This window comes from Hipposideros armiger, unplaced genomic scaffold (genome assembly GCF_001890085.2).
Source record: "Hipposideros armiger isolate ML-2016 unplaced genomic scaffold, ASM189008v1 scaffold_219, whole genome shotgun sequence".
Taxonomy (NCBI): domain Eukaryota; kingdom Metazoa; phylum Chordata; class Mammalia; order Chiroptera; family Hipposideridae; genus Hipposideros; species Hipposideros armiger.
The window spans coordinates 1,317,374-1,331,372 of NW_017731569.1; the positions used below are offsets into that span (position 1 = coordinate 1,317,374).

Sequence of the window (13,999 nt, forward strand, 5' to 3'; positions counted from 1 at the left end):
AACTTGTGATATGAAATAAGTTGTTTGAATTGGAATCAGTCTTGGAGACAGGAAATACCCAAACAATGTAATTGGCAATATTATCAAAAGAACCAAAGGGAAAGTTGCACTTCCATGAAAGAACACTAGAGGTCACCCTAACCTAGGTTTTCCAAATTAATCCTTAAACCGCCTTGAGGATTTGGGCCACGTAACATGCTACTGGGTTGCCTGAAAAGTCATGATGCATTTTTGCAACGAAAATCATAGAAAAAATACGTCATGACTTTCCCGATAACCCAATACATACACTATTATTTACTTATGTTTCTTTACAACACCTCATATGTTTACCTACCTATGTATATTTGTAAAGAGAACTCTTCAAATGTAAACTCAGCACTTTTCTCACATTCATTTAGAATATTGGGTTGTCGGAAAAGTCATGACGCATTTTTGCAATGAAAAACAGAAAAAATACATCATGACTTTTCTGGCAATCCAATAAATGTGTTACTATTGAAATGCACATACACTCACACACCAGATATATTGGATCATCTTCCTCCGAAAATTATTTCACATCTTGCCTTTGTAGCAGCCTGCATCATGCGGTCCCATTCCTGCTGACAGAACTTGCCTTTCCTAACTGACCCATGTCCTCTCCCTTACATTTATTTCCACACTTTGAGAGATATAGTCTACTGTTGGGAGGCAGAACTGCCTGGGGAATCAGCCGACCAGGACATTCCTCCTAAACACGTCACCAAACCTCTTTGTAAATAAAGTAGGTAATCTTCATTTTCTAGAGTATAAAGTAATGGCCTGGGGCTAATTTGTGGTTCTTAATTTTGGCTGCACATTAGAATCACTTTATAAGCTTTATAAATGCCTGGGTCCCACCTCAGGCTAATGAAATGAGAATCCGGGGGATGAGCGGTGGTGGGAATAAGTTATCAGTCAAGTTTTAAAGTTCTCACAGTGATTCTAATTTGCAGCTGAAGGTGAGGGTGATGCAACTAGTTTGCCTGTGAAGCCTGATCTAGTCTGATGCTAACGTCCCAAAGCTCTCTTGACTGGCCTGATATAAACTTTCAGATACACAGCCTACAAAGGCTTAGGCCTCCCACATACATACATTTCGTGAGGCATAATTATCTCACTTTCAAATTCCTTCCTAGAAATAGGGTTTCTTTCTTCAATTAATGGTGCAACAGGACAGCCTATAAGGCCACAGTGAGTGGACAGAGGTATTTTGCCTCTTTTCTCCACTGAGTGCTGTGGAGATGAGATCTCATACATATACTTCTACAAACTCATCCTTATCAAGGCTGCTAATTACAAGAGAGAAGTCAACTCCTTAGGGACATCAGTGGTGATTATCCTCCTTTAGGGAAACTGAAAACCTATGTGTAAAATATGCATATTTGCTATATTAATTAACACTGGCATAGTCTGAATATAGAATCTTCAGCATATCTGCTTAAATGCAGCAGGTGACATTTTTGTCTACCATAGCAGCATGTCTTTAGCTACAGGGAGTGACCTCAACTATCAATGGCCTCAGGTGTCCATCTTGCCTAGACTCCAGTTAAAGATGTTGGCTTTGCTCTTCACTTATGCTTACTAAGCATCTCTGCTAAATATAAAGTTGAAATGTGATCTGTAGCATTTACACCTCAACCTTAATAGACATTCTCAATTTTTTCTATAGAGATGAGCCCTTTACTTCTGTGTAAGAGTGAACCAACAACTAATTGGACTCATTCTATAAGCCATACGGTGACTCCAGTCCTGAAAGAGTAAAGAGCTAATGTCTGTATCCTAGAGTGGATGAAAATTGTTGTGTTATTAAAATTTACAGTCCCTCCATAAAGTAGCTGTAGAGAAATTACCATCAGGTTGGAAAGACCAAAAGCTAGGATAAGGACTGACTACTCATATTCACAAAATAACTATATTCTCCATTTTAAATTGAACAGATTCCACTGAGCCCACCCTACCTATACAAAAACCAGCTTCTTCAGAATTTTTCCTATCTACTATTAGCAGGGTTTTAGGAAAATAGTGTTATTGAGTTAAGATTTTGTGAATTTTGAAGAAGATAATTCAATCCTTACAGCCCTTCTGTCCCTGGGGATCAAACATCATGGTTCAAAACTTACCTTGGTAAACATTTAAATACCTCATCCTTCATAAGACATGGGATTTAATATATGTTATGCATTCTGTTTATATAATTCAAAAACACCTTACCTGTCCAAAGTGTCATCAGATCTGTAACGACTAATTGTGGCTTTTAGCTCATTTATCTCATTTGTTTTCCTGTAGCAAAAAATAATTACAGAAAGATCAAATAAATTACAAAAAAATATTTTAAAAAAACCTATCATGCATTTGGTAAAGTTTTGTGCTATTCAGCAGGAGATGTATGTGTTACCAAGAAAAGACAGATTTGGAGAATCCAAATAGTCCAAGGTTTTGACTTGGATAGAATAAATTATAGCAAACCCAATTCCTTCTGCTAATAAAGGAATTCTTTCCTAAGTCCATTTATTTCTAACTAGAATGTAGCATACTCAAATTGGGGATACGGTTATATAAAAGAAACAACTCAGCATGCAAGATGGTTAATAACTAATATGTATTCTTGTCAATAGTGTTGATTTTTACATAATAAGGAACTTGATCCCTTAAAATCAGCTATGTTTTGTGGAAAGAGTTTTAGCAGCACCAAAAGCCAGCATTACAGGCTAAACACAAATTGCTTTATTTTAAGTTCAGCACCGTGGACAGGGTTGAAAGAGGAGAACTTGCTGGCAGAGAGGAGGGAGGGAGAGGGAAGAAAGGAAGGAGAGAAACAGGAAAAGCTGGAAGTAAATGAAAAGAAAGTGGGAGAAGAAAACAGATAGATGTTGGAAAGAGGGGAGAAGGCAGAAGAGATAGGGAGGAGTAGGGAGAGGAGAGACAGAGGCAGAGAGAATTAAGAGAGAAAAAAATGAAAAGGGAAGAAAAGAAAATAAGAAAGGATAGAAGGCTCAACAGTGGGAATTATGATCATCAAAGCAGTGGAAATCTCTTGATCAGAATGATCAATCAGAAAAAAAAAGCCTACTTAATGCCTTTATAACCCTGTGATACAGGGAGAGCAAGCTCTTCAGAGAATTATATCATGATTTACTGTGTTTGCATATCAACACATCATTTGAAGCTGACAGGTCAAAGGTATTAAATCAGAGAAAAGTACTAAAACAGTATATTTAAGATTTAATTTTAACTTGATGTATATTTTTATTAAGCAAATATTCAGAGATAACGTACAATGCACTGTGCTGATGCCTATGAGAAAATAAAAAATGAAATGACACCCACAGAGCTAGAGGAACAAAATAGATGTGTACATTGGAAGTGGTCAGTGTCAGAAAAGAGGACCAAGTAAAGTGCAAGGAAGTTCCAAGCTGAGAAAGCTTATTTCCAGGAACATGGATCAGAGGAGGCTTTCTGGGTGAGGTGCAGTTAGATCTGGTCCTGGGAGAATAAACTGATGTAAACATTTTCAAACAGTGGTAGAGGGAATAGTGTCAGTTCAGGCAAGAAAAAAAGTAAAGAAAAATGACTAATGCAATTCCCCAAGTTTTTAAGGACTGTGGGAGTGAAATCATGGTACGTGGTTCACCATCGTGTGTGATGCATGAATGTAAATCAGAGCCCTCTGACCACCTTCCACGAAACAGCCCTGCTCAGACATGATGACCCTATGCCTCAGCTGGCTTTTATTCTTCCAGGCACTTATCGCAGTACAACATAGTATATACTGTGTTCATTTCTTTTCAGTCCACTTCTTCCCTCCTCCACCTTCAACTAGGATGCAAACTCTGTGAAAGCAGGGATTTTGTCTTATTCCCAGACCTTACAACAGTGTCTGGCTCTCAGCAGGCCTCTCTGCGGGTACAATTTGTGCTATCAGGCTTATTGGCCATGCTTTAACGATCTGGCAGAGAAGTGCACAGTAAAATCCCCTGGTTTGTGATATGATGAAACTTGTTATCTAGGGTGATGAGAACATATTGTTTGCTTTCCTTTTCCTTTGTTTTCGGTCTCTGCTCATGAGGAGCTCTTTGCCCACGTTGTCACTCCTGCTGGGAGCACTTCTTTCCATGCCCCATGCCCACCAGCCACCCTTTCCTTCGTGGAACCCTTTCCTCCTCATCCTCCAAGCAGCAGCACTAACACGAATGACTATTTCCCTGGTGAGATCCCTGATGTATTCAAGCAGAGTTCATCTCTTCCTCCTCTCTGTTCCCACTGTTCTACAAGAGCACTTTCCATGTCGATTTTATTTAGTATTTTAGTTTATGGATCCATCTTTTTTCCATGAATGTGAGAGTTCCTTAAGGTAAAAGGTTGTGTCTTATGTATCTTTGTATCCCCAGCACCTGGTACAATATCAGCACATAGTAGGTGCTCCAAAGTGGTGTTGAATGAACACCAAAGTGGATACAGCCTCTGCAAAAGGCAGAAAAGTGTCAAATGGGCACCCACTTGAGTAAGTGCAAGGAAAAATATAATCTACCCTTTTAGGAAAACGTAGTTTGAGACACTGGTGATAGGTCAAAGGAAAAATGTCTTGTACTTAAAGATTTTTCTTATTGACAATGAAAGCTCAGTGTGCTGTTTCAGCCTAAATGTTGTCCACCAACTAGAAAGGTTCAGGAAACCAATATAGTTTAATATGTAAAATAAACGCAGAAGGCATTCATCTCTTGTTATCCTAAAATACACTGAGAATATGAAGCTTAGTTTTCCCAGTCACACTTCAAAACAAGTGTGTTTCTTCTTTAATAGTTCCACAGAAAGGCAAGTAACTTGGGTGTCTGGGCTCAAATGAACAGGCTCCCCTTGTTTGGTGAGAATGAGGGCCAACTGAGAACAAGGCTGCAATCTTCAAAATCATGAGGACAAAGGAGAAGGTATAGGTAGAATGTGCCGAATCACAGAACAGTCAGTCAGATGAACTGAGGCTGGGAACCAGAAAAATATCAAGCAGATGCTTGTGTGAAAGGGCTCCAAGCGCGGTTCCCTTAGAACAAGTTAAAATTATGAACAGGTTTAAAAGGACTTTGAAAAAATTCCAAATACAAATTTCCAAAATAGACATATTCAAGGTATGTACTTAACTTTTTAAAGACCATACCATGAAAGATAATCACTTTCCTTTACTAATCACCTCTTGGTGACACACAGGCTACTGGACCAGATAAAACTTGTGTCTGATAAATAACTGGGTTCTTCTGATGGGTGTGGTTGTTTGCATGTGTGTGAGTGCAAATGTGGTTTTAGCAAGAATATTATCTATTTATTTGATCAATCTTAGATGGTTTACATCATTGTGATTACTGGCTTTGTCTAAATTTTCCTACTTTGTCACTAGGAAATGTCCTGTCTCTGTCAGTCTATTTGTCACTGAGTATCATGTACTGGTTTTCTACAAGCCTAGACGTTTCTAATAAGTATACTACCCCAGAAGGCCAGTGAACTCTGGAGTTTATATGTCTATATTTTTGGATCCCTTTCCTCACAGCTCAGCGATATCTTCTCTGGTCATGTTTCTGTGGGAGCCCTTTCCCTTCCCTGTCAGGAGGGGCGGCGGAGGGTTGGTTATTCTTTGCCTACAAGCAGTAGCCCTGGAAGGCATGGAGAAGAAGCACAGTTGGCCCTGTGGAAACCCCTAATGATAATATCACAGAGCCTCATTTACGTGCCCAGAATATCAGCAAAAGCCTGAGGGTAGCCACGAATATCCAACCTGTCTTGAACAAGTCTTTTCAAAAACTACCGTCTTTGTGTCTCTCCTAATGATGTAATTTGTCTGAAACACCCACCTGTCTAAAGCATCATGGGAATTGAATCGGCTGAGCACCACTCTACCATAATTTTCATCTCTGCAGAGAAAGAACAAAATTAAGTCACATGAAAGGTTACCACAGTATTTAGTAAGCACTAAATAAGAGAGAGAGGAAAAAGCTCACAATTTTTGGCGAGGTTAATTCATTCCACTTCAGAAACAAAAACACAACTATGTATTTATTTTAACCAGTCATTACCTGAAAGAGCAGGGTGAAAAAAAACAAGTTTGCCAGTATAAATGATCATTATTTTAATCTGTCCCTTGAGATTTCCATGTGATTCAATAACGGAATAAGTGTGTGTTGTTTTGTTTTGTTTTGTTTTCATCAAAATATGGGAATGTGAAGCCATCTACTTTGTATATATTAGAAGAGCTCTTTTCTGTAGGAAGGCAAACGTTTTCTAGAAAAATGTTCTAAATTGAATTAAGCCCATTATGTCTGGACATTTTCATTTTATGGACTTGATAGTTTTTCTTGACATAAAGTAGGAAAATAATTACGAATATTTTTGGTTATGGATGTTGATCATTCACAGGAGACTTAGCTCATTTTTGAACCATGAGAGAACATGGTTTGCTTTGTGTGGTCTTTAAAATAGCCCTATGAGTTAGGCAAGGAAGACACTGTCATATCCAATTACACACGAGGAAATTGACCAGGGATTGTGTGGCTTTCCTAAGGCCAAAAGATTAGCAAGCGTCAGAGGTGAGCATAGGACCTAGATCTTTTTATTCCAAACCTTTGCTTTTCTTATCAGTCAACCCTGCAAAAGACCTTCAAACATAAAATCCCAAAGCCATGTTTTTCTTATTTTGCACAGCAGACCTGAAAGCACAGGCAGTTTTAGGAAATGTCAAAACATGTAGTACAGCCTTTGGCCTTAAGCCAAGGCAGAGAGTAAGTACCTGAACCTTTTCCACATCAACCCAACCAAACCTGAAATACCACATTTCTCCTGATTCTGCTCTACTAACATTACTCAACACTCTGAAACCATTTATAATAAAGCTATAAAAGAACTGTAATAGATAATTAAAAAGAAAGAAGAACAGTGAAACTGAAACTATTCCAGCAAATATACATCCTCAAAAATCCCAAGAGAACTATTCCATCTCTCTTGGTATCCCTTCCCTAAACTTGTGAGAGAGTAGGAAACACCAGTTGTGTTTTCACCTGAAGGAGAATCATAATACATAACCCAGAGCTGGGCCACTGGGAGAGGGGTAAGCATCAGAGCCAATTTCCCCTTCGTTCAGCAGCCGCCATGCCATCCACGCTGGCTTCCCTGGGTCTTTCTAAGGAGGCGTGCCTGGCAGAAAGCCATCATTCCTGCCAACTGCAATTTGCATTAGATATCTCTATCTTCACCCATCTGTACAAATATTTGCAACTCAAAATTTACGATCTACATTTGACCTCACTCTACCACTATGAAAACATAGAAATGCCATATTAGGCTCTGACAGAAACAGTACATGTTGTTTTATAGAAGGAAATGATTGTTGTCCAAGAAGAGTGTTAACTCTAAAAGTTAGTGTGAGTCTCCAAACACTCTTAGAGTCCCTTCAAATAAGAATCAATAGAAATCAATAGACATGTTTATGTAACAGTTACAAATGTATCCCTCAAATAACCATGCAGAGACAGTTTGGTGGTACATTGAGAGTAAGTGTCCTGTAATGCAGGGTTTCTGAACTTCAACGCTGCCGATATTATGGACTTGATAGTCTTTCATTCTGGGAAGCTTCCGCACATTGTGGGATGTTTAGCAGTGTGACTGGCCTCTACCCACTAGATGTTAGGGTACTCCCCGCTTTTTGACAACTAAAAATGTCTCTCCCCACCTTGCCAAACACCCCCTGGGGGTAAAGTTGCCCCTGATTGAGAACCATGGGTGTAAGGCAAAGACAACAGGTCATGTGAAAATTTCAACTCAATCACTGAATAGCAGCGTTCCATTGGACAAGTTACTTAAATGTCCTGAGTCTCAGATTCCTCACCTATAAAGTGAGGATGGAATACTTAGCTTTGTAGGTATTGTTGTGAGATTTAGTAACATTTGATCTGTAAAGTACCTAGTATCAAACCTGATGCATAAGAGGAGATAAAAAAATGTGTGCATATATATATATATATATATATATATATATATATATATACACAATTTATAATAAACATATCTGGGCTGGGAAAATGTCTATTGTTAATCTACATTGGTGAGAAGGCGGTATGCCTCAGATCATAGTGGAGGCAACGCTCAAAGCAGACAGAACTGTCTTGGCAGTAAGTCTTTTCCTTTACAGGGTAATGCCATATTTACCACCACCTAGGAGTGAACGACTAGCTGGGACTAAAAGGAGTTGAGAATTTATCGATTTCATAAAGAAATTTTGGATTAAATTATTATTATATTTGTAAATTTGGAATTGTACTATTCTGTTTGTTTCAACTGACATGATCAACATGCACCTGGAATCTCCCTATCACAAATGTTTATTCAGTTATAACAAAGAAATCCTGCTTTTTCTCACTGATGACTCACATTCTCTTAGGTATGATATTAAAAATGGTAGTAATGTCTTTGAAAATCTGATGTTCCCAATTAATGCTTAATAAATTGTACCAAAAATTAGGCCATGCAACAAAATGTTTTAGAAGGAACATAATTGCTTTTCAGGCCATTAGCTTCCCAAACAGAGAATAGCTTTCTCTGTCTACTCATCCACCCACTCCACGCCCTCTTACCTTTCTTCTGCAGGACGATTCTTTATCCAGCTGTTATCTTGTAAGAAAGTCCTTCTTTTGCTCAACTCAAGGAAACCCTGTTGTCTCTGTGTGGTACTCTTCATATCTATCAACAGAAAAACGAAAAATTGGGAGTCGTAATGGCGTGGAGCTGAGTGTGGGTTTGTTAACCTAGAAATCTCGAGAGGCACATCTGATTGGCCAGCATCAATCTTCTAGGCTGGCAAGTCCAGCACTGCTTTAAAGTAGGATGTGCCAGCAAGAAAGAACAACTCCCACACCCATCATCAAAGATAACATGTTAAACAGCTCAGATGCCAACTGAAACTGCCCATGCAGCTCATGAGGCCCCATCTGGCACCGGAGATAAACCAAGCCAGGGTTTAGTGGGTGGCCATATTAGTCAAAAAGAAAAATGCCTCCGAAGCACACACAGACTGTTTTAAAAGCACCTGTGAAATAATAGCCACTGAGTCCTGGTGCTTTTGATTATAAATAACTTAATTATTTTATATCACGGGAGCAAGAAACACAGAAGGCCTCACACACACACACACAAAGGATGATTTTACTGATTTTATTCAAAAATCTTTGAATTGCAACTATACGAGTAAAAGCAGTTATACTCTTACATTTTTCTTAAGTCTCACTTTAGCAGTGCTAATTAAATTAGACTTGCTTCTAAGCATTTGATATCGATATAAAATAATTAGAAACTATGGGCTGTTTTCCCCAGATTTTTTAGTTTTTTGAGGAAGGGAAGTATCATCTACATTACCATTTCCTGTGGGAGATGTTTTTCTTACGGTAAAATTGGACATTCTGCCTTCCAGTATGGATCTGAAAGAAAAAAGGGGGCGGGAAACACACAATAAAGACTCTAAGAATCGACAAGTGACTCTTCCATTGCTAATGAGACACATTTTTCAATGACATTGACAAAGTCACAGGATCTTATATAATGAACACATGCCATAAAGTGTCCCCTAAAAACTTGAGAGTTCATCTATCCCAATGTGTTGATTTTACAAATGAAAAAACTTAAGGCCCAGAGGGTTTAGTGTCCCCAATGTTATAGAACAAGCAATTAGTTGGCTGCATCAGGCCATTAGTTAATCCATTAATTCAATCGATCAATATGCGCTGATTGCCTATGATATGCCTGGCACTGAGCCAGGAGTTGGAGAGAAAGAGATGAGTAAGATAAATGTTTGGTTAGGTCAGTAAGGGCACAGAGACATGGAACTGACAGTACAACCTGCTGAGTGGCCTAGGAAGGGCTCATGGGCTCCTTCTCCGGGGAAGCCAAAGCGAACCCAGGCAACTGATGTGTGATTAGAAGGAATGCAGCCAGAGGCAAGGAAATCACAGATCCGGGTAACACTGATGATTTTAGGTAACCTCTGCATGGGGGAGCCCAGAGATTTTTAGCCATGACCAACCAGTATTTCTAAGCTGTTGAGGGGTTAAGGTGACCCACAGTCCCAGTGTGCCTGGAAATGACTCGGTTTCCAGGGCTGCAATATGATTTTGTGAATCCTACACACTTTTGCTTTTGTGGGCTTCTTCCTTTACTTACACACACACACACACACACACACACACATACACACACACACACACATTAAAAATTATATTTATGATTGTGTTAGTATAAAGGTTAATAATAATCCAGGCTAGTCTCACTATTATATATTCATTATTGTTATAGTAATTTTTTTCTTCTGCTGGTAAAAGGAATGAAAATTAGAACCCTTTGGTGGGCCCCTACAGATATTGTGGTCCTTTTCTGCTTAATGGATAAGTCAGCTCCCACTCTGTGTTTCCCTTATTGTGGGAATTTCGGTTTTAAAACTGGAAAATTCTTGGGCAACTCACTATGCCTTGTGACATAGTGCCCCAGGTGGGACGTTATGTTTTTTGCAGAGGTCATCTAACCAGGCAACGTTTGGAGTGGTGGAGGGGCATAAGATCTCATGTCAGAAGCAAGTTCCAGGCCCAGCTTGATCACGTCCAAGTCTGTAATTGAACCATGTAATCTTCCTGTAAGGTGGCACTAATGAAATCAGCCATCTGTTCCATGAGGTGGTTGTGATGAGCCAATGAATGATGGACACAAAAATCACTACAAGTGCTATTGGGACTTCAGGTAGTAGCAGACAGCAGTGTATAGGCATAATGTGGGGTCTCTAAAAGCCCCCATCTCTCGCCCTCTGATACAAAAGTGTTTCCTACAATAAATTGTCATAGGATCTGAAGTGGTAAAGATACACTCCTGTGGATCAAGGCATTGTTTTCCCTGGAGTCTTCTTTTAGAATGTAAAGTGCCAGAGAGAGTCAAGGACAGACCCCCTTCACCAGTCTGGGGCTTTGTGCTTAGAATAGACCCCCTTCACCAGTCTGGGGCTTGGGAGTTATGCGCTGGGGCTGTCCCCCCTCTGGGGAGCTGCCCTTAGCCACTGCAATCTGTAGCCAGTGACTGACCAACTCAGGAGAAAAAAGTCTCTTGCCTCAAGGTAGAGCCAATTCTGCAGGTAATCTGTACTTCAGAGTTCAGCATTGTGACAGGCTGAAACTAGGCCAGCAGAGGGCACATCCTGCTCAGCTCCTTTCTGACACCTTTTCCTGCTTCCCTTCTTTCTTCTGAGATCGTACCTTCAATAAGTCACAGACACCCTCAGGCACTGCTTCTAAGGCATCCAACCTCAGACGAACAACCAGTGCCATCGATCATGGCTTTATCATCACAGAAACCAGCAGCTGTTCACTCCACTGAGAGGCAAGAGTCTAATGTCTTCATGAAGTTAGAATGATCTGCATTTAAAGGATGCTATTTATTGACTGTGTCACCTTGTGTATGTTGCAGTTCCGCTTCCTCGTCTGTAAATGGAGATCAAATACAGCTGTTTTGAGGATCAAATTAGATAATGTATATAAAGTGTCTAATTATTGCCCAAAACACAATAGGTGCTCACTAATTCTTAACTTCATGGCTCTATCACCTTGGAAAGCAAAGAGCAAAGACATAGGGGAAGTGTGGCTGGGTGTGGGGAGGGGATGACGCAGCCTTGAACTGGGGCCGCTGGGAACGCAGGGAACCTGGGCAGACCTTGGTCGGCTGCGTTTGGAGGTTCCTAAAACTTTGGCAGAAAGGGAGGTAAAGAAGCCTCTGAAAGGCAAACTTCAATCTCAATTACTTGTTCATTTCACCTCAGCCTGGCCCTGGTTCTCTGAGTTCTTGGCTAATATATTTCCTGTTTCTAAAATTCTTTTCCTCTAAGCTGGTGGAGACCTAGAAAGTTCACAGCTGATTGAACTGGGATTCTGAGGTGGTCAAAATGCTGAATGTATATTTGATGTTTCATTTGCAGTGACTGAAATTTCAATTGTAACACATGGGGCAGTGTGAATGGAGTAAAGGCATTTTATAATCATCTGCTTATTGTCTGTCAGTCCCAAAAGATTAAGTTTCCTGTGAGGAAGGCTTAAGTCTTTCTTTTCTACATTCCCAGTGTCTGGGGCACAGTAGGTGCTCCTGAGGGTCTTGTTCTGGGCTGAATCATGAGTTCTCCCCTCCCCAGATTCATATGTTCAAGCCCTAACCTCAGCACCTCAGGATGTGACTGTTGGGAGATAGGATCTTTAAACAGGGGATTAAGTTAAACGAGGCTGTTAGGATGGGCCCTAAGCCAATGTGACCAGTGTCCTTTTATAAAAGGAGGAAATTTAGATACACAAAGAGACACCAGCAACCTGTGCACAGAGAAAGGGCCATGCAAGAGAGAAGGTAACCATCTGCAAGCCAAGGAGAGGGCCTCAGGAGAAACCAAACCTGGCAACACTTTAACCTTGGACTTCTAGCCTCCAAAACTGTGAGATTACAAATTTATGTTAAGCCAGCCAGCCCGCGGTATTTTGTTATGGCAATCCTAAGAAACTAATAGAGTACTGATGGGAAAAGGGATTTCAACATTTCTAACATAGCTAAGTCATTCCAGGAGCTGTGTGCCACACTGTCTCTGACCTATGCCCTTGTGTCTTCAATTGTCCTATGGCACAGGGCAATTGCCAATAGCATAAATATCCACTAGTTGAGCACATGTTCTGAACAGGTTACCTCACAGGCATTGCCTCTCATCCTCAAATAAACTCTGCGAGGCAGCTATTCTTACCTTTACCTCCCAGATAAGACAACTGAAGCTCAGGGAGAGTAGGCAACATGATGAAGGGGATAAGAAGCAGGATCTGGCTTCTAAACCAAAGCCACCTCCTTCCCTAAAACCCAAAATAATGCTCATCACAAGTCCTTGCAAGACTCGACTGGTGCCCTGGCATTCGGGTGAGAGAGGGGAAAGTAGACACCAGAGGCCTGCCTGACTCTTGACATTTCAATCTTTGGGAGTCCCATGACCTCTGCCCCCAGGGCCTGACAGCAAGAGAACCAGGGCAGCTTCCCAAGGAATTATTGTAGCAGATAAACCCTCCCAGAGCAGCCTTCTCTGTGTATTCCCGATAGTCCTTTGGCAGATGTCCACAGAAAAATGTGTACATGAATGATCATAGCAACGTTATTCAAAATAGCCAAACAATGAAAACAACCGAAATATCCATCAGTGAATGAACGGATCCATAACAGTGGTACACCCATACAAGGGAATATTACTCAGCAGTAAAAAGGAATAAAGTACTGCTACATAGTACAACATAGATGAAGTTTGAAACATGTTAAATGAAAGAAGCCAGACATAAAAGACGACATACGCGTATGTATGATTCTGTGTATGGATGTGGTTTTTCAGATTTTCCTTGGTATCCTAACCTCAATTCTTCTCTGTTTTGGCTCTGCTGGGTAAGGAGAAGAGTTCAGACAATAATGATACTTCAGGTGATTTTATAATAATTTATAATTTATCTCATTTTGTTTCCACAGTGTTTTAAGAGTGTTATAATCCCTATTCTGTGGATACAGAAAGCGTCAGCTTGAGTAGCTGATGAGAGGCAAGGCTGGGACTCGACCTGAGGGTTTCTAGCTGGAGGCTCTTCATATTTTCCCCTGTGCCGGGGACTCCAGATTGTCAGCACTTCTCACAGAGAGTTGTATAGAGAAAAGCAGGTGTCTCCTCTTTACCTTATATTTAGGGCTGGCTCTAATCAGATCCAACGTCCTGCTAGAGGGCCTGATATTTTTATGCCTTTGGTAGCTAGGCCCTCTCCAGAAGGCCTAGTTAAATAGAAACAAATGAGATAACACATCCAAACAGGCTCATGGCCCTTAACGTCTTTCTCTTTGCCAATCAGTAGCCTTGGGTATCATATAAATACCTCATTAGCTCCACCCTAGAGTCTTTGATATATTTTCTAGAAAT

At 40.3% G+C, this 13,999-nt stretch overlaps 1 protein-coding gene across 10 annotated transcripts in view; it reads right to left on the reverse strand.

Annotated features, from left to right (window-relative positions):
- Positions 1–13,999, reverse strand: part of SCEL (sciellin) — a 114,026-nt gene that overhangs the window by 80,722 nt on the left and 19,305 nt on the right. For all 10 annotated transcript variants that reach the window (XM_019654299.1, XM_019654296.1, XM_019654295.1 and 7 more), the window contains exons 4-7: positions 9,412–9,473; positions 8,634–8,739; positions 5,862–5,921; positions 2,236–2,304 (exon numbers count right to left, since the gene is read on the reverse strand). In XM_019654299.1, coding sequence (XP_019509844.1) covers positions 2,236–2,304; positions 5,862–5,921; positions 8,634–8,739; positions 9,412–9,454 — 278 coding nt within the window. In that variant the 5' untranslated portion in view covers positions 9,455–9,473. The remainder of the gene's footprint in view (positions 1–2,235; positions 2,305–5,861; positions 5,922–8,633; positions 8,740–9,411; positions 9,474–13,999) is intronic.